The 22,202-nt window shown below is 37.4% G+C and overlaps 1 protein-coding gene across 2 annotated transcripts in view; it reads left to right on the top strand.

The window, feature by feature from the left end:
• Positions 1–22,202, top strand: part of pappaa (pregnancy-associated plasma protein A, pappalysin 1a) — a 137,111-nt gene that overhangs the window by 89,423 nt on the left and 25,486 nt on the right. The window contains exons 15-19 of one of the 2 annotated variants that reach the window (XM_047373534.1): positions 18,712–18,895; positions 19,570–19,771; positions 19,858–20,050; positions 20,594–20,741; positions 20,926–21,041. In XM_047373534.1, coding sequence (XP_047229490.1) covers positions 18,712–18,895; positions 19,570–19,771; positions 19,858–20,050; positions 20,594–20,741; positions 20,926–21,041 — 843 coding nt within the window. Of the gene's footprint in view, positions 1–18,711; positions 18,896–19,569; positions 19,772–19,857; positions 20,081–20,593; positions 20,742–20,925; positions 21,042–22,202 lie in introns of both variants that reach the window. The other variant, XM_047373533.1, reaches the window with a different exon arrangement.

Raw genomic sequence — 22,202 nt, 5'->3', positions numbered from 1 at the left:
TCCACTGTAATGCCTTGACAGCTAACAAGTATGATTCAAATTTAGAGGACACATATCCTGTGCTCTTCAGTAAAGTAACTCTCTACTGAACCCCACAGATTATCTATGTAGTTCAGGTCAGGTCAGTTTTTTGGCCAGTAAAACACAGTGTGGACAAAGGCCAAGTCCTGCTAGAAAATGAATTCAGTCTCCACCTAACTCTTTTCAGCAGAAGAAAGCATTAGGTGCTCAGTAATATTCTGGTAGATGGCTGCATTGACTGTGGACTGTGGAAACAAAGTGGACCAACACAAGCAGTTGACATGGTACCCCAAATTATCAATAACTGTGGAAACATTACACTGGACTTCAAGCAACATGGATTCTGTGCCTCTCCACCCTTCTCGGACCTTGATTTCCAAATGCAAACTTTATGCTTCTGATGTCTCTGGTTCATGATTGGCTTAACATGAGGAATGGGGCATTTGGTATGCTTTTTAGAGTTTGGTTTGGATTTTTTCTGGATCTATTTTCTCTATTTTATTTGTGTTTTTGTTTTTGTTTTTAAAATAAACATGCTTTTTAACAGTTGTACAAATCACATACCCTAAAGCTTACAATAGGTCTCCATTACTTCTACACATATTTCTAATTCTGTGATATTTTGAAATACAGTGCGCCATGCAGCTATTCCTCAGTGTCAGCTCATTTGGTGATACTTAATGATTTTCAAAGATGGAGACACAGGAAAGTACAGGAAAAGTCAACCAGAAGAGGACAGGAGAGAACAGAAAAGGATGCAGAGCTATGCCATATACCAATTGTTGGACTCTAAATACTTTTGAATTATCAACAATCATTTTTCACATTGAGAGGACTCATAATGAATCATTTTTTGTTTTTATTCACTGAACCAGACGGTTTGTGTTCAGTAGGATGATGAAGCAAATCAATACTATAAAGAATAGAGATACTGTGTAGTTCCACTTTTTTTCCCACTCTGAGTGTAACTCTCCAGTCAGATATCTTAAGCTGTTTTTAAATAATCCTCGAGATATTGCCTGCGTATGTTATTACTGTCTAGTTCCTGTATCTGATTATGTAGCTTAATGGGAGTCTATAAAACACACCAACACAAAGTGGCACAAATGCATTGCATTAGTATTTAGCCTCTCTTTACTCCGACAAACAAAATAAATAAAGCCCAGTGCAACCGAGTTATTTCAGAAGTACCCTTATGCGTATATAAAGTCAATCTATGCTTAGCTTAATCTCAGCATAAATATATGTCTTTTCTGTGAAACCCTCAAAGGTTTCTTAGAGGACGTTCAAGAGCAAAAAGCATAATGAAGACCAGAAAACTCAGACAGGTGAGGGATAAAGTTTAAAACAGAATCAGGTTAGAAAATAACATAACAAGCTTTGAACATCACACCATATAATAGGACTCTGGCACAACTGCAAACCTACCTCTGCATTGGCTTCCATCTAAACTGATAGACACGTTAAGCATTAATCAGACAATCAGGAAAGATACCCGAGGCATCTTTAGAGATCCCCACCCAGGTGGCAGAATCTGTTGATAGGACAACTTTTAGTTGTGCATCCCACAAACAGGCCTTTATTGTAAAGTGGCAAGAAAAAAGCTGTAGTTGACAGAATACATACAAAGTCAAGTTTGCAGTCTGGAACCATTCCATGTAGGGTGCACAGCAAACGTGTTGCAGAAGCTGCTTTGGTTAGATGAAATCTATTTTGACCTTTTGGGCCTACATGAAAAATACAATGTGTCACATCACTCTACATGCATGCCACAATTTTCAGATTTGTATTTGTAAAACATTTTGAAAAGCCAATTTCACTTTTGTTCCACTTCACAATTATTTTCTACTTTGTTTAGGTCCATCACAGAAAAATAAAAACAAAACACATTGAAGTTTGTGGTTGCAACTCAAATACAAGGTGAAAACTTTCAAGATAAATAAATACTTTTCAAAGGACTATAAAACTTTGCAAAGGGCTGTTTTTAACAAATAATTTTAAATTACAATTTTTAGATTATTTTTATTCCCCTAGGTGGCATTTAATCATTTGTATCTTTCCGTCTTTTGTTAGTCATTAGTCTGTACAAAACCACAAACTTCCACTCTGAAGTTAGAACGAGCAGTGTGAAACGAAATCCTGTTTCCTTTCATTAGCCCATTACATTCTTTTTTCACTGATGACAAAGTAGTTCTGGGAAAACCACCTTCTTAGTTTCTATCTTGAGAACAAATCTCTTCCCCTCACATGGTTGATTTGTTTGTGTGTGTTTCACGGCTGTCCGTTTTTTTCTACTTCTCTTTCTCTTTGAAGTTGCAAAGGAACACTACATGCTGGTGCTGATCAAGTCACATTATTTACATACTGAAGTGTTCTTTTAGACAATTTATATCCTCAAATGTTACATTTTAAATATTCTTTCTTGGGCTGTTTTAGTTGTTTCGACTGTAATACCTCTGCAACTAATAATTATTATTCAAATTTAGAGAACAAATATCCTGTGCTCTTCAGTAAAGTAACTGTTAGTTTAAACCCCAAGGCAGGAAGCAATAAATTCACATACTATATTGCAGATGTCTCTCAATATCCATTATATTTTCCTTTGACACTACCATTATTATGTGTCTTTTGAGCAGATGACAGCAATGCTCACAAGTCATTCTTTCCAAGTCCAAATCAAGACTCAAGTCTTTTGCCCGAATTCAGAGTCGAGCCTCAAGTCTCTAATGACCGTAATAAACATTTTCTCATTAAATCCATGACATGACTTTTTGTCCTTAGGCCTAAATTACTACATGGACATCTGGTAATTATCTTCAGTCTTTCAATATTTATTTACAGTTATCCTTTAATCATTTAACATTTATTTACCATCCAAAATTCCGCAAAAGGCTGATTTATATTAATTAGTTAACACCTGTTTCTACCTGTCTTGATATTGTCCACTCCTTAATTTTACACTATAAAAAGTTAGGGATATTTTGCTTTTGGGAGTAATTTCAGAATGAACCTAAAATACACTATAACCTTTACAGGTGAACTTAATGTGACCTTTTTGAAACATTTTAATTCACATGTCCAACTGTTCAATGTTTCAGTGCTTGCTGCACAACTTGCTATCCTGGTGCAATCAAAATTGGTATTTAAACAGTCCCCCTTATCATGGTGTTCATATTTTGACATCATGAGACCAAGACAACACCTTATAACTGATCTGCACTATCTTGCCATTGCGAGGCTTGAAACAAGATGTTTTCAGACGGATGTGGCCCTGCTGCTCCAAAGGTAAATGTCAATAGCACTAGACCACAGGTTTCCCATGAGGAAAGAAGTTAAAATCCCTCATCTCAAAGATAGTATGTGAATATGCTAAATTTTAAACAGGTGAATGGCTTTGTTTATGTCTAGAGATCCTCTAAAAGTACCATTTGGTGTGATCTTTCCCGACTGGCAAAGGTCAGCTGGGTAAAAAAGAATAACTGTGACATTTTGTGTACATCTCCCCTCAATTATTTTAAGCAGTATGAAGAGGATTACTTGGTATCATGTGTTGAAGCAATATACCCAGTTTCATAAGGATTGTCAAATGATTATTGGAGATACACAGATTTCTTTTGAAACATCTGAAAAAGTAGAGAGGGACTTTGAGATAGATCAAAACTGTATTAAATGTTCAGCATTATCCAAGGAATATATCCTGCAAATATGTTCTCATTAGGACAAAAAAATGCAGATTTTTCGGGATTTTAAACAATTTTGTCACATTTAGGAAGTCAGATGAAGGAATTTTCGTCTGATTTACATTCATTTTCATTACCATATTTAATATACCACCTAGGGGCTATATTCCAAAGGTATGTGAAAGATTTGGTGAGAATCTGATGATCTGTTGATAAACCTCTTATCACAGTGCCTCCTAGTGATGAACAATTGCCAATTTGGGTATACATGCTCACAATCATATTTGTAATTTGGGTTATGAAGGACATTTTAAAATGTGTTACGATTTAAGAATGATGGCTAGTTAAAAATTGTGGTTAGGTAGGAAGCATATTTTTTTGCGTATAATTTTTCAATGCAGAAAAAAAAATGCTGAGATAACATCTTTTGATTTCCTCCCTAGATGGTGTGTGCAAATTTTAGATTTGAACCTGGAGGGTCATTGTAGTTTTGTTTTAAGTGAGATTTATCATGCTGTAGCCAAACAACTAGTAAAGTCGAAAGTGCCATGGCCTATGTCAACTGATGCACAGGAACAAGGTGATAGGATGTTTCTGAGTGCGTGACTTACAGTTTGGGAGTTATGAGCCCAAAGGCATTTTCATGGTCTGTTTAATAAAATCTATAAATCTATATAATTTACATTGAAAGTGGTGGAGGTAATGTGACAAAACATGAAAAGGTTTGAGAGATGGGAACGCTTTGGCACTGCATATTGGACGTTAGCTGTTGCCTTTGCATTTGTTTATACGTTTTAATAGCAGATTATTTTTTTCAGATAGTTCTTTGTGTTTGGCTGTCACTTTCCCCCTGGAAATCCGGACAGCTAGAATTGTTTTATGGTCTTTCCCTGAACCATGGCTTACTGCAGATTATTTGCAGAAGTCTACACCTAGCTCCCTTCACTGAATTGGCTGTTTATATTCCTGGAACACATTGTGAATTGTGGGACACAGATGTCCTTAACTTTATCCAGTTCATTCTTTTTCCTAAAGTGGATGTAAAAAATATGCAACTTATCACAAAAGAAAAATTTAGTCAATAAGATTTCAAATACTACTGAATCATGGTTTTGATGGCATATTGTATGTAGAATGAAACGATTTTAAACCATTTGTAACCTCAGATATAAGACATATACACAAAGTAGTTCTAAAAGCATAATATGCATGTGAGCTTTAAAATCTCAGATGGCACTATAAAAATTGCAATGTTAAACTAGTCACATGTGCCTGAGAGTTCTTGCAGCTACATAATCGTAAATGTAAATCAAAGATACCAAACAGTGACACGTGTGGCATAAATTTTGTCAGTCAATTGCCTGCCTGTTTTCTCTAAGTCCCTGTTTGGACCTTTTGAGAATTGTGAACATGTGTGCTGAATGACTTGACATCACATGCACAAAGAAAATGTTCTTACCCTAATGTTGCTGCGTAAGACATAACAGACAGTGAAAAATGCTATTAGTGCAAATGCTTTTCTTGGGGAGATATGGTATAACATTGGATTTCTTTAAAACTATTACTCAGACCTTTTTTTATACTGACTGGACAGTTGACTAAATTGCATGTTATCACCACCTACTGGACCAGAAAATGAACCTGCTGACAAGGTCAAATATGGATGAGACCAGGCTTAAGCCTTGAAAATATTATGCACAATATTGTGCTTAATTATAAACATTGTTGCTTTTTATATTGTCTTACATTTCCTGAACTATTGGCAGTGGTGTTTACATATACTTTAATGCTTTGGCAAGTTTATTAACTGTCATTTGCAATGAACTTTCAGTGTTACCTTGCTACACTTCTGATACTGAAGCATTTGTAATTTGAGCTCCACTAAGCCTATCTGCCGAACGTTTTTGACATTAACATATTGAGAATTTCCATAGTTAGAAATGCCATTTATACAACACATAGATGCCACTGTTACATAATTTATCTAGATGCTACTCAAATATTGCCAAAATGAACTGATAATTACGTTATTTAATCCCTTGCTGCAATGTGCAGATGCTTTGTCTCCACTTATGAAGAATCATTAGGCCAGCATGCTGAATGATTGGGGTGGTTGAAATGCCGGCAAACCTGGCCTTATTTTCTAATTACTTAAGCTGATATGTATACCCATATGGGTCAATCAAAGACTGTGTATAAAGTATAAAAACTTAAAACCCAAGATGTTAAGGCAGTCATTCCGTATGGAAAAAGAAAAAAATATGTAATTACTCCTCGCACATTAGCATATTATTCACACCTTCATTTCAATACACAGACACTGTACAAATGAGGGTGCCTTACCTATGACGCAGAATTTTTAAACACATGACTAGTTTGATGCTTCATAAAATCCACTTAATTTCTTCATGTTTAGAACCATATAAAATGCATTTTTTTTTAAATATCAAGTCTCACATTTCTTCACACAAAATAATATGTAACTTATACAGTCATCATTATGTTAAGGAAAAAAAATATTGGAGGCTGTTAGTTTGGTCAAACTGTTATTGCACAACCAATTTTGATGTGAGGAGGATCCAATTTATTATCTCGGTCTTGATTTTTTTCTCTTGTGTCAGAGCCAAATTTGAGGACAATCAATGGGCTTTCAAAGTATTGTAAGTAAAGACCAGGTGTACTGCTTTGAAGGCTTTAGAGTTTAACCATAGTTCTTAAATCATATGCTTGAGACCTTTCTGTTGCTTAAGTTGAATTTAACATTTAAGTCTGGTGACAAGGAGAGTTTTTCCTTTGTAGACGAGGGCGTTGTACATTTTATAGTACTGCTCTTCATTAGGAAAAATAAGCTGCTTATATAATGCATTCATATGCTTTGTCAAGCATGCAGAGAGCACGCTTTTAGCTTGCAAAAAATTCATTGACCATTATAGCTGTTACATTCTTATTTTAAATAAAAACAAATCAATTCATATTTTTCCTCTAGGAGTGAATTCTGAAAGAGGAGCAGAAATAAAAAGAAAAACGGCTTTTTTGAATTATGCGTCAAAGCTTGTTTTTTTTTAAATATTAGAATTACCACAACTTTGATAGATGACAGTTTACTGAGGAAAACTCAGCAGCATATCTGCTTCTGGGTACAGTCAAATATTGAGTAACATGCTTCTTTTCTGAGCTCTGTTTCATTTATAAAGATTGATATTTTCTGATAGTGTGCATATACTGAGTAGATAAAAAACTTTCCTTCAAAGTTATCCAACAGGATATGAATCATTCTCTGTCTGGTTGAGGTGCAAAAGTTCTCAAACTTGCTACTAGAAGAGAAACAAATGCTTTTAGTAACATATGGACATTTCACTATATGTTGTAGATTTAAATATTCAGTATTTCTTTGCAACATAGCTTGAAGTGTAAAAACAAATATCTATCAATAAACAGGCTATGATATCCCAATCACCACTATCAACCAACAAAAGTCTAGATCAATGTAAAGACACTTTTTTTTATGTGTTGGACCATGTTTTGCTGAATATTGGACCATTTGCACGTTGCTGGACGCCACCAGGCCTTCTGGCGTCATCGCCCATTTTGTACCCCAGGATAGTCCGCTACTACATATCCCAACGGGCACCGCGGCTGATAGGACTTTGGCGTCGAGCTCTGATGTCACAGTGGACTATGTAAGGGCAGTGGAGACACCCACCATGGTTTTTCACGCTGGAAACCGAGACGCGGTTACCACGCAACTGGAGCAACACTCTGGAGAAGAAATCCCACATGGACTTTCATTCATTCTCCCCCGTTGGCCAACGAGAACATAACTCATAAAAGAGGTTCCTGGGATAAGAAGACCAGGAAACTTTACTTTACCGATCGAGGACGCAGATTTAAGATGTAACCAGAAAAAACCACAGAGTTTTCAAGGAGATGCAATTTTCTTCCTTGATTTTTTTTGTTCCAGTCGACTAGTGACGGTCCGTCATATTTTTCACCTTTCTGCCAAGGAAGACAGACGAGGACTGACCGATCTCCTGAGTTACCCAAGGACGTGTGGAAACTCTTCCCCCCCTTCTCTCTCCTCTCCTCTGATCCAGAGGAGACACCACCTAGTAATTTCGTTCTTTTATTTTATTTTATTTCTTTATTAGAAATAGCTTGGGCAGGATAGAGTAGGAATTTAGGGCGATTTAGGATATCCACTTATAGTCCAATGTATTCTAAATTGTATGTGCATGCCTTACCTTTTATGAAACTTGATTGCTGTTGATTGCTGAGGCCGCTGAGTCTCGCAAGTTGTGTTTTTACTGTGCGAACATCTGAGCGCAGGTGCGCCGTAAAACTGAACTGCTATAATAACCTCATGGTGAAAATCACAATTTTCTTTGTCTTCAACTTCGTGTTTTATTGGTTTGCCGCCAAACGTTTTATTATCCTTTGTCCGCTGAGCTTCCAACCTTGGAGGACGTTTTATGACTGCCTGTGTCCCACTGAGCTACACTTGGGGGCTCCGAAAGCTTCGTTCAACCATATTCCTCTTGTATTTTTGCCATAACTGCTGGTTTGATTTCATACACACTCAATGCTGTTTTGTTTTGTTTAGTTAGATATTTTACCCTTGTTGGGTAGAACTTTGCATGTTTGATTAGGTGAAGATTATTGAATCGGAAGAGCGAGTTGTATCAGGGCTGTTGATTTAATATATATTAACGTAGATAAAGAGAAGGCGTTTGTGTTTATTCTGTGCAAGAGTGATTTGTCAGTCAAAATAAGGTTAAAGTTCCCTGCGTTTCGGCAGAAACAATTGATTAAACAGTGACATCTAGTAATAGTTATCAACTATTACTGAGAATTTAATAATTGTAATTTTTAAGGGCTTTGAGCCAAAATTACAACCCCAGAGGATATCTCTGATTTCGATTCATAAATGAGGATTTTTGGTTAAGAAATACATTTTCTCAAATTATGATTTTTAATTATAATTCTTGATAAATATTAATTAATCAACAATCATAATCCCAACATATGTCAATAGGCAAACATTTTGTGTAGATACTTTTGAACATATTCTTTTATTTAATGGAACAGAGGAGAGATAAACAAAAAGTGAACTGTTAACATGACCACTTTAGTAAATGTAAGGAAAAGGTGAAATTAGGTTCGTATTTTGTCAAAAATACGTAGCTTCGAGCCCCAACTGATAACAATGAACATACAGTTTAGGCAGGTAATTTTTTTACCACACATATATATGGAAAAAAAGCAGTATGTGAACTGCCATATTTAGTCTTTAAATCACCTCAGTTTTGTCATGATTATATCATTTTTACAGTTGGACAGTCAGCTACTGCTTGAGCTCCAGTTTATAACCCCTCTAGAGCAGATTTCCTTCAAATACCTATTTGTGTTTGGCCGTTCTAGTTTTCACCTCAACCCTGACCACTTTTTAACATGACTCACTGTTGTTGGCAAAGTAATTGTTGGGAACTTGTCCATTTTACTACTGGTGGAGGCCATTTTTCTCAGTTACTTGTTTTCACCTAATTGTCATTTCTGTGAACTGACAATCTGATCAAGTCCTTGGAAGTTCTTTTGACTCTAGGAAATATTTTATGGTCTTTCCCTGACCCATCCCTCAATGCAGCAGGTCCACCCACTTAATACCTTATTTATTGCTGTGGATAGCTTCATGCAAATGTGTGTCTTCCAAACCCTTACCCAATTCATTTATTCATTTTTGCTGCAGCTGTAGCAGAGAAGGTGCAAGTTACCACAGAGGAGAGGTTTTCAACATATTTTCACCTATTCCAAGTCATTATTTAGAGTTTAGAGACTACCATTGAATGCATGTCCTGTAAACCTTGAGACTGCACTTGCTCACAGCATTTTCATGCACATAAACACAAACATGAAAATGATTGTTTTTATGTATTCCAGAGTTCCTTGAACAACAGTTGCCGTTCAACACAGTCCACTGCAGCAGACTAGTGGCGGATCTAGAAAATTTGACATACGGGGGCAAAGGAGACACAAAAGGTCTAGGAAGGGTGGCAATGCTGGACCTCTTTACTGAAGTACTTAAGAAATCTCCTATATGTAAATGGAATCAACAAAACATCAAAAAAAAAAAAAAAAAACACCTTAAAACTACTGATTCTGTCATTTTATTTTCTAAGAAACAAAGACAACTTTTAGGTGTTATCTTTTCATCTTGATATATCTAAAAAATATATATTGACAATTAGAATGATCTAATACAGTTTTTACTGCATTTCTGCATTGTACAATTTGCTTTTATTAGAACATAAAATTACACTCACCGGCCACTTTATTAGGTACACCTTGCTAGTACCAGGTTGGACCCCCTTTTGCCTACAGAACTGCCTTAATCCTTTGTGGCATAGATTCAACAAGGTACTGGAAACATTCCTCAGAGAGTTTGGTCCATATTGACATGATAGCATCACACAGATGCTGCAGATTTGTCAGCTGCACATCCATGATGCGAATCTCCCGTTCCACCACATCCTAAAGGTGCTCTAATGGATTGAGATCTGGAGACTGTGGAGGCCATTTGAGTACAGTGAACCCATTGTCATGTTCAAGAAACCAGTCTGAGATGATTTGTGCTTTATGACATGGCGTGTTATCATGCTGGAAGTAACCATCAGAAGATGGGTACAGGAATGGACATGGTCAGCAACAATACTCAGGTAGGCTATGGCGTTGACACAATGCTCAATTGGTACTAAGGAGCCCAAACTGTGCCAAGAAAATATTCCCCACACCAGTACACCACCACCACCAGTCTAAACCACTGATACAAGGCAGGATGGATCCATGTTTTCATGTTGTTGACGCCAAATTCTGACCCTACCATCCAAATGCTGCAGCAGAAATTGAGACTCATCAGGCCAGGCAACGTTTTTCCAATCTTCTATTGTCCAATTTTGGTGAGCCTGTGCAAATTGCAGCCTCAGTTTACTGTTCTTAGCTGACAGGCATGGCTCCCAGTGTGGTCTTCTGCTGCTGTAACCCATCTGCATCAAGGTTCGATGTGTTGTGCGTTCAGAGATGCTCTTCTGCATGCCTTGGTTGTAACGAGTGGTTATTTTGAGTTACTGTTGCCTTTCTATCAGCTCGAACCAGTCTGGCCATTCTCCTCTGACCTCTGGCACCAACAAGGCATTTGTGCCCACAGAACTGCCTCTCACTGGATATTTTCTCTTTTTCTGACTATTCTCTGTAAACCCTAGAAATGGTAGTGCGTGAAAATCCCAGTAGATCAGTAGTTTCTGAAATACTTAGACCAACCCGTCTGACACCAACAACCATGCCACGTTCATAGTCACTTAAATCACCTTTCTTCCCCATTCTGATGCATGGTTTGAACTGCAGCAGATCGTCTTGACCATGTCTACATGCCTAAATGCATTGAGTTGTTGCCATGTGATTGCCTGATTAGAAATTTGCATTAACGAGCAGTTGGACAGGTGTACCTAATAAAGTGGCCAGTGAGTGTATAACATAAATTGACTATATCTATAAAGCCTGGACTATCTAACTTAATAACACACCTGTAGACATGTGCAGATATGTTATTCATTAAAACATCAAATATCTCTGTGCTGGCATTTATACCAAAAATAAAATCCATTCCCGGTGGTCAAGCTGGATAGGCTAGATTCCCTGAATCTGTGCCTTCCTTCTTTCCTTCATCAGTTTTCTCTGTCTTCTTTCTCTCTCTCTGAAACCTCCTCATCTTCACCGCTTAGACTAACATCATTTTCCTTATCTTCACTCATTTCTTCACCTCTTGCACTTTCAGTGGCCTCCTTCACCTGTGATCCTCCTGGTCTCTCTATCATTCTTCCTTCCTCAAATCTCACAGTCTCTTCTTCTTTCTCATCCCTCACTATTTGCCAAAAAAACTCAAAATATCACCACTTTTAAATTCCCTTTTCAATGTGATCTGCAATGTGCAAGCATCAAGATTTGGAAAAATTAGCCCATTTATTACCTCAAGAAGTTTATAACAATAAGAAACCAGAAATGATCACATTCACACACGTCACACAAGCAGTTATATTTAGAAATGTTATTCTCATGGCACTCAATTTATTATTTTCCTGATCTGACTGAACCGATGTACCGTGGTTTAATTGTGCCTCATTGCCATGATATTGATCATATAGAGCCATCAGTAAAACTGCAACCCCCAAAAAAAGCAAACCCGAACATTTTTTGCATAGCTAAACGTTTCGTTAACTGCTATTATGCTCATTGTAAGCTAAACTAACAAGGGAAACATGCTAACGCCCTTATAAATCACATGCAAGTGACTCACTGTCGTCAAACCATTAATAAACATATTATACCGTGAACGTCGATCACGTCAGCAGACATTTTATTCATTGCAAACTTAAGTTGACTTTGCTGTTGTGTATTTAAATATCACATGTACAAACTGACTTTAACTGCAGAAACTTGGACAGCTCAGTTGATCCACTCTGCTGGGCTGCATACAGACTACCTCGTTAATGTGCTCGAGACAGACATATGACCGCAAAGTGGTAGGCAGACGGTGTTTGATGCGGGGCTGTACGTTTTTCAGATTATACTACAGTTATATACTTTTGGTAAATTAATGTTTAATTTGATGGCTGTGAGAGGCTTTTGGACAAACAAGCGATTAGTAAGTACAAGTATTTTAAGGACATAAAAGTAGTGGGGCATACAAGGGGGCAAGGCTCTACACCAGAGGGGCAGTTGTTCCCCCCCTTGCCCCCCTGTAGATCTACCCCTGCAGCAGACAGAAACATAACTTAAAGCAACATTATGCAAGGAGCAAGCCATATATTAAATCAGTGTGGAAAATCCCCCGGCACAAGCTCATATAGATAAACAAAAAGACAGCTGAGACTTGTTGCAGGGTTAGAAGTGTCCATATTACAGGTTACGTTTGGGAACACAGAGGTTGGGATCTATGTGCTAAAGATGAGAAAGACAATTCAGGTTGTCATTACCAAAGTCCACTCTAGACTGAGATATATATTGTAGAGCTTTCCAAGAACAAACAAAGCAAGGACAAAGCAAGTATGTGTTTGTAGTTTTGTAGAGAGAGTTTGTCACAGTCAACACCAGACCTCATGGTAGGTCACGTAAACTACCAGCAATAAAGAACCGTGACCAACTGCAAATACAGATGAAAACTGAAATTTATACTGCACAAACACATATTCTCTGTCTTAGACATTAAAACAGAATAAACATTTGCTGCTTTAGATCACTTAGGATGCCAAAATAATAAGCAAGACATCTGTTTTTAATTTTATTCAACTTTCTTTAAATTCAGACATTTACACACACTAACTATATGTAAGCAGTTTGGGAAAGCCCACATTATGATGTCATGGCTTTGTAAGCATTTTGTATGTTGTTTCCAAGCATTCAGACAAGAAAATCTATGTAAACATCTGAATATGAAGAAAACTGCAAAAACAAAATCTCTAAAAAATACTGTTGCTCATTATTCTGTCAGTAAGCAATATCAATGATTTTTACTGATGTAAAATAGTAAAAGTTTTGTTCAATTTAATGTCAGACAGTAGGAAAAAACCATGTCTTTTTTACCCTGTATAGAAAAATCTGGTTTCAACTGAATATTGTACATCATGAAGAAGATAATATCGAAAGAGTGTATAGCGAATATTGACATCAAACAGTTCATAAGCTGCTTAGTAAGAAGTGACACATATGCTTATGCACAACACTGACACTGCGTGTCACCCCAAAAAAACCACATGACGAGGTATGGTATTGGCAACATCATGCTCTGGGGATGCTTTCCTTGAGACGGGACAAATTCCTTTCCACACTGAACATGAATACACAGAATTAATAAATTAAAGGAAGTTACAATGCTGTCATCAATATATATTTTAATATTTAAGGTTTGTTCTATTTCAAATCAAAATCACCCCTTCTTATATAGCAGGAGTATATACTGTGTGGTTTATGCACCTTTTCTGAAACACAGATTTATATTTTGTTATTTTATATCTTGTTTCTAAAATGTAATCCACCAAACATCATTTAGGCAGAATACCATTGTTTTAATTCAGCATTTGAGCACCACATGGATGTCTTTCATGCAGACTATGCTCAGAACCTCACATCATGAATTAATCACTCACCTCTTCATCCAGTTATTTTTCAGGCAGCACCCACATGGAATGCATATGGTACTTTGTTGAGTATCCAAATTATGAAAGGAGCTTATTTATTTTAAGGGAATCAGATACTGTTATTTGGTATCATATAATGGGATCAAGATGAAAGACTGTTATACAAAGGAAAGGAGAAGATGTTATGAAGCAATGGACATGTTTGGTGTCCTTCTAAAAAGACAAGTATAATTAAAGCTGAACCCAACATGTAACATGTAATGTTACTGATAGATTTCCATTTTTGCCTTTTCTTTTTCTTTTGGAGATGGAAAACTCAAAATGATTAATTTTAGCAACTTTGTCTTAAGATTTTTTTCTGTTTTTTTCAGGTACCAATCTAAGTATTTCTTTTATATAACTCAGTGCAGTTTAATGAAAGATGATAAAAACTGTTTAGGTTTGGACTATCCATTGGCTCCCTGATTTGCTCATTTTTCAGCAATATAAAAGTCTCATTATTACAAATTCTGTTTAAAGAACATTATCATATACTACAAAAAGGCCGTTCCAATGTTAGATTTTCTGGACAATAGTACCACATTTTGACACTTAACTATGTGCCCTAGCCAAATCATATGGTCACTTTGTGTAGTTCAGGTTTGTGGATGTCTAGAGTGTATCCTAGGAAGTATAATGTCAAAGACAGGCACAAATAAAATAACTGCATGCATACTCTCTTTAGATCAATATAGTATCACCAGTTGACCTAATATTTATATTGCTTAACTGTAAGAGGAAACCAAAATACCTCCAAAAAGCCTACAGATGCTGAGAGAAAACCAATAAACGGCGTACAGAAAGGCCACAAAGAAAGAGCCATATATATTCAACATTCATACTGGTTACCTTCCTCCCAGGCGCCGTACTACTGTGCAGCCTTTGCACAAACATAATCAAAAACAGATGACCTTTCAAAGTTTCTGTGAGATCATGCTTCGTTATGAACATTGTGGGAATATCAGTCTATTATAAAATAGTTCATAGTATATTGTGCTGAAAAATCAAGCTTCATTTGTTTTCCAAGCATTATGATGCTACCAGTGCTGGCTTGGACAGTTTGCTAGTCCATTCTTTTGTACATTTAACATGTTCTCCCAATGTTTACTGTGGAATTTCGTTGGCTTCTCCCATTTCCTGATACATTTCAACATGTTAGAGGCCCTTCCTATTGGTTATACTCTGTAGGCTTGCTAATGCTAGGAAGGCTGTTTTCATACCATAGAAAGTTGTTGAAAAGTTTAAATATTTTCTTTTTGGCTAAAGAACTACCCAAACAAAACTCAAGAGTTTGGAAAAGGTAGAGCAAGGACAAAGGAAAGAAACCCTGAAATCAGTTCTGTATCCACACCTCTGATATGTTTTTCATCAGTATTAATGTCACAGTTTACATTCTTCATTCAAGATCAACTTTGTTTCATTTGATTTTCTTTTAAAATGTATACTTATTGCTTATCCGATACAAAACATGATTTTTGTGTGACATTCTGGAGATGCCAAAATTAAAACGTTGTTGACTGAATCAAAGAAATGTAAAAAGGTTCAGACCCAAATGGTGGTTTATTCCATAAGAGCTGGTATTGCAGATTTAAATGATTCCCTGTTTGTGTGTGTGTGTGTGTGTGTGTGCGTGTGTGTGTGTGTGCATGTTTAGCAGAAGGTGTCACGCTTCCTCCAAATCAATCTGTTTTGGGTCAGGGCTGATTGTGCAGTCGGTGGATATCAGATGACTGTGTAGCATAGCTTGACCTTACATATGCTGTCATCAGTTACCTGAGCTGCTGAGTAGCATGTGAGGTTTACTCACATACAGTGAGCTAAGCACTACCAGGATTTGTTAGGTTACGTGATGAGTGGAGTGAGTGCTGAATTGCTGTTGTCTTTTTTTGTAAGGTAAACATTTATAAGATGTGTGGAGCACTCCAAAATATCAATTCAGTGTGCAACTTATGTACATAGAGTCAAACCTTGACCAACAGTAGGAAAGCTCAAGAGCTACTGGGGACCGATGTTAAGTGTTAAGTAACACAATTTGAATTAAACGCGCTTACCATGTTAACTCATAAGATGTGAAACCCACAATCATATTTATTGATTATTTCTCTTTAAGAATTATAATATAATAAGGTGCAAAATAACATTCAAAATATTATCCAGCCTTCCTGCCTTAAGCCCTCATCAAGAAGCAGAGGTGATACCACACCTGTGTTAGAGGGCAGTTGCTGTAACAGGGTTTTACTATGTTAAAACAAAGCAAATCAGATTGCAGATTTGGCATTTTAAACTGTCTTTTGCATATTATATTTGCAATTAGCATGGCTATCAATTGCAGTCTCCTTGTATTCCCCAGAGAATGAAGATCCTTATCTTTATGTTGAGACATCCAAAAAGTGGCTATACAGGTCCTTCTCAAAATATTAGCATATTGTGATAAAGTTCATTATTTTCCATAATGTCATGATGAAAATTTAACATTCATATATTTTAGATTCATTACACACTAACTGAAATATTTCAGGTCTTTTATTGTCTTAATACGGATGATTTTGGCATACAGCTCATGAAAACCCAAAATTCCTATCTCACAAAATTAGCATATTTCATCCGACCAATAAAAGTAAAGTGTTTTTAATACAAAAAACGTCAACCTTCAAATAATCATGTACAGTTATGCACTCAATACTTGGTCGGGAATCCTTTTGCAGAAATGACTGCTTCAATGCGGCGTGGCATGGAGGTAATCAGCCTGTGGCACTGCTGAGGTCTTATGGAGGCCCAGGATGCTTCGATAGCGGCCTTTAGCTCATCCAGAGTGTTGGGTCTTGAGTCTCTCAACGTTCTCTTCACAATATCCCACAGATTCTCTATGGGGTTCAGGTCAGGAGAGTTGGCAAGCCAATTGAGCACAGTGATACCATGGTCAGTAAACCATTTACCAGTGGTTTTGGCACTGTGAGCAGGTGCCAAGTCGTGCTGAAAAATGAAATCTTCATCTCCATAAAGCTTTTCAGTAGATGGAAGCATGAAGTGCTCCAAAATCTCCTGATAGCTAGCTGCATTGACCCTGCCCTTGATAAAACACAGTGGACCAACACCAGCAGCTGACACGGCACCCCAGACCATCACTGACTGTGGGTACTTGACACTGGACTTCTGGCATTTTGGCATTTCCTTCTCCCCAGTCTTCCTCCAGACTCTGGCACCTTGATTTCCGAATGACATGTAGAATTTGCTTTCATCCAAAAAAAGTACTTTGGACCACTGAGCAACAGTCCAGTACTGCTTCTCTGTAGCCCAGGTCAGGCGCTTCTGCCGCTGTTTCTGGTTCAAAAGTGGCTTGACCTGGGCAATGCGGCACCTGTAGCCCATTTCCTGCACACGCCTGTGCACGGTGGCTCTGGATGTTTCTACTCCAGACTCAGTCCACTGCTTCCGCAGGTCCCCCAAGGTCTGGAATCGGCCCTTCTCCACAATCTTCCTCAGGGTCCGGTCCCCACTTCTCGTTGAGCAGCGTTTTCTGCCACACTTTTTCATTCCCACAGACTTCCCACTGAGGTGCCTTGATACAGCACTCTGGGAACAGCCTATTTTTTCAGAGATTTCTTTCTGTGTCTTACCCTCTTGCTTGAGGGTGTCAGTAGTGGCCTTCTGGACAGCAGTCAGGTCGGCAGTCTTACCCATGATTGGGGTTTTAAGTGATGAACCAGGCTGGGAGTTTTAAAGGCCTCAGGAATCTTTTGCAGGTGTTTAGAGTTAACTCGTTGATTCAGATGATTAGGTTCATAGATCGTTTAGAGACCCTTTTAATGATATGCTAATTTTGTGAGATAGGAATTTTGGGTTTTCATGAGCTGTATGCCAAAATCATCTGTATTAAGACAATAAAAGACCTGAAATATTTCAGTTAGTGTGCAATGAATCTATAATATATGAATGTTAAATTTTCATCATGACATTATGGAAAATAATGAACTTTATCACAATATGCTAATATTTTGAGGACCTGTAATTTCCAAATCCATTATGTTCCATTACAGAGGGTGAAAGCTCTGAGGGACAAAGATGAAACACTTGGCTATACGCTGTTCAGCCTTCCTATTATCTGCTTCGAGTTTTGCTCCCTGTTGGTCTCACTTAGCCTGAACCAGATATATGTCTCAATATGTTGTAGAAAACTGTTTCCTTATAAAGAGTTTTTTTAGACATCTGTGCTTCTTCTGACCGAATTTTAAATGCCCCACAGATAGCTACTAAAAATGGCTAAATCTGAGTCTTTTTCATTCAGTAATGACTTGAAGAGTACAACCAAGTGGGGCTTTGGTAAGATGTGCTCGCTGATTGGAAAAATATACTGGGGAAGCACCAGTAAGGGCTGCTCATGCAATTAAAATCTTATGATTCTGGTCAAAGGACATTGCTCCGTCCATCTCTTTAATGCACATTACACTAAAAGCACAACAAAACACAAGTGTCCAAGCAAATACAACTTATTGAACAAATAACTTGTTAGTTCTTTCTTTTTGATGTTATTCTTTACTGTCTTCTGTTTTGCTGAGTCTGTCATTGAACTCTCCCCTTTGATTTCTATATGTATTTTAGAAGAAACTGTTGTAGAGTTTGGTGTGGTTTGTCCAACCACATGGAAACTGTTCCAATGTGGAGTTATGCGCTTTGAGCCCGTGATGATCGGGCTGTCTAAACCCACCTCATTAGATACATTTGGAATATCACCTGATTGGCAGGACAAAGGAAACTGATATTTCGGCATAAATCATTTTATTTTCCAGTCGGATTCTTCAGTCACAATAACCTGTACTAATGGGAAGTGGAACAAGCAGGTATCCTGTGAGCCAGTGGACTGCGGTCTGCCAGACAAATACCACGTCCATCCTGCTCATTTCAGCTTCCCAGAGGGCACTACGTATGGCAAGAAAAGCACCTTTCTTTGTCGAGAACCTGCCCAACTCATAGGTGAGATTCAACCCTTTACTCATGCATGCAGGTTTGCTAAAAAAAAAGAAAATGTTCTTCAATCATTTACTGTCAAGGGTCTACTGGTTTCATATTATTTGTAAAAAAAAAAAAATTGGATTAGTTACAAGTTTGGAAGTATATAATGTTGAAAGTAAAATATATACATATTAATTATTTAAAAATGTTATGTCAGTTTTGCAGCAAGAAATATTCCTATTTTTTCCAGTATCACGTTAGAACACAAATCAATGAAGTATGCCTTATAGGACCAGAAGTGGCCAACCGGGACCCTCTAATTGGCGCTGTTAATCCTCAAATACAAGAAAAATAACCTTAAATAAATCAATGAAAACCAGATTTTCATTATGTTTTTAAACACACTATTTGGTCTCGGTAGCATGCCTTCATGTTTTAATGAACACCGACCATGTGTTAACAATTATAAACAAAACACATCAAATTTATATCAAACTCTACTTGTATTTTAGAACAAACTTACCAATCTAGCTGTTATGCATTCTGAAGGAAGACTCCAATGATCTATTTTAATAAGTAAACATTTATTAAATATAATCTGGAACAACCAAAAGCCAGAAAATGATGGTTTTAGTTTACTGTAAAGTTTACCTTAGTTTTATGTAAATATTTGTATTTTCCTCTTTTCTTTCAAGGAACCAACAACACTCTTACCTGCCAGGAAGATGGTCTGTGGTCTTTCCCTGAGGCTCTTTGTGAGCTGCGCTGCTCAGCCCCTCCTCCTGTACCCAATGCTGTGTTACAAACAAAGCGCTGCAATGAGACAGGCCTAAAAGTTGGCACCCTCTGCAAGTACAAATGCAAGCCAGGCTACCATGTTACTAATAAACCCAAACGGTAAAAACAAGAAATACTGTTGCAAGTTTTTCCACCTGAAACGTGGCCTCACGTTTTGTTTTTGTCTTTGTCTTTGTTCACTTCAGACGTGCATTTAAGCGCCAGTGTACAGAAGACGGCACCTGGCTGGAGGGGGCGTGCGAGCCAGTGACTTGTAATCCTCCACCGCCCATCTTCCATGGCTCCTACTACTGTACTGATGGCTTCCGCTTTGACAGCGTCTGCAGACTCAACTGCTCCGATCCCGCCGGTAATCATGAAGGAGGCTCTGCCCATACGGTGAGGTTGCTGCACTCTTCCTGCAAGCAGGTCTGTCTATCTCTTTCCTCTCTTTCTATTGCTGTTCTTTTTATTTATTATTTTGTTAGGCACATGATAAAGAAACATTCTTTTTTTTCTGTCTTGTTTTTCCCTATTCCCTTCTTGGTTCAAAATCTCAAACTGTTAGAATTTGCAAGTAGATCCCTTTAGATGAATAACAAAAAAGATGTACAATTTAATGATAATGTTTGTATTGTAATTTTTTCACACTGCTGTGGCTTTGCATGCTTTACCCTTGTCTCCCTTAGCTGTACTCAATTTGATGACATGCTAATTAGATTGCTATTGATTTCCAGAATAGCTCTGCCCGCCACAGACTTTTGAAATGTATACACCTTTTAATCTGTTCTCTCTCCCAGGGATTGTTGGTGGGATGCCTGATAAAAAGTGTATTGTATTTCTCCATATGCAATGCAATGCCTTCTCAATGTTCTTGGCTCTGCAGTGCTTGTGTATCAGTGTGAGTGTAATTGTTAGTCTTTCAATATGTGTTATTTTCAGGGCGCAGCCTCCAATATGATCCGCTGTAGGAAGGATGGAAACTGGACAGGGTCGTTCCGCCTGTGCCCAAACAGCAAAGGGCAATGCTCGTTGCCTCAAAACCTGCATTACAGGCTCCAATACTCATGCAAGCAAGGACATGGAATAGGTAAGTTTGAAAAATAAAATGTGTTATTGTTTTTAGTAGGTCTTTTTGAAAATACAGGAAATTTGAGAAATTAGAGTTTGCAACCTAGCATTTTCATATTCCAAGTATTGAGATAAATCTTTTCTCTAGATCTGGCTTGTGCATTCTTGTATTTGACTGATGCATCTGTCCTAAACATGCACAGGTGAGGAGTGTGAGCTCTCATGCAGAGAGGGTAACAACGAAGTGGTGATTCTCCCTAGCAACATGACAGCAAATTGTCTACTTGGAGAGCACTGGAGGAACCCGCAAAAAGTCAAAGTACGTTTATAACTGTGTATTTCTGTCGTCTTAATAGGTCTGACAAATGCACTTCACAAAGTTCTGTGATCCACAAGTCTCCCGTAAGGAATTTCTCATCCAGTGCCTACATCCCCGCTGGATTACCTACAATGCAGTGTGCCAACTTGCCTGACCTATCACCAGATAAATATTTTTCTTTGAAGCATGGCAACCCCTAAAAAAATGTGTTATATTCATGACCAGGACATATGAAAACTTGCTGCCTTCTAACCGTTGGCTCCTCAGTCCATCATATCAAAAATGGGCTTGGAGAGTTGAGCTCTGTCTGAGGTACCTTAATGACAAACAGGATATAAAAAAGGCTGCTTTTGCTTATAAATTCGAAGTAAAATAAGATTTGACCAGCAAAAAAAAAAAAGAAATCTGTCTGCAAAATGAATTCCACCATAAAATATTTCCTTTAGACAGAAAGATTTAAATTGTAGCAATATACAAAAATACTAATAAACAATTTACAGCATTCAAGAAAATGACTCTACACAGGGTGGAAAACTCCATCCTTCCATACTCTACACCAACTTGTCCATGCAGTGTTGCGCTGGGGCTGGTACCTATTCTCAGTGGTTATTGGGCTTGAGGCAAGGTACACCCTGGACAAGTCGGGAGTCCATCACAGGGCAACACAGAGACACACAGGATTCATGCAACCATCCATGCACACAGTGTTGTGATTATAAATATAAATATATTAGGTTTTATTTATTATTTAATATTCAATATTAATACCATTATATTTTATTAAATAATTCGGTCTGTTAAGGGGTGTCCTTTGAATACCAGCCCAATAAGGCAGTGGTATTAGGACAAAATTAAAAGGGATAAGCCAAGCTCTGGTATTATTGAACAGCAAAACTCTGTACACATGCAGAATGAATTCACACAATTTCTTAACATACACTGATTTATTAACAAAAATAAGTCAACTCAAAGTCAATACTATGCTAAAACAACCCAATTAAACTACCAAGCAAAATGAAAGAATAAGGAAAACTAATGGGCTATGTACAATATAAACAAGTGAATCAAAGATGGTTGAAAACCATGACCAAAAGAGTGATGCAATATTACCATGCAATGTTATTTATGTTTGAGAACCAAGGATTATCATGAAAAAACTGG

Source organism: Girardinichthys multiradiatus, chromosome 8, assembly GCF_021462225.1.
Source record: "Girardinichthys multiradiatus isolate DD_20200921_A chromosome 8, DD_fGirMul_XY1, whole genome shotgun sequence".
Classification (NCBI taxonomy): domain Eukaryota; kingdom Metazoa; phylum Chordata; class Actinopteri; order Cyprinodontiformes; family Goodeidae; genus Girardinichthys; species Girardinichthys multiradiatus.
Note: the sequence above shows the minus strand (reverse complement) of the source record. Positions and strands in the feature narration are given on the sequence as shown.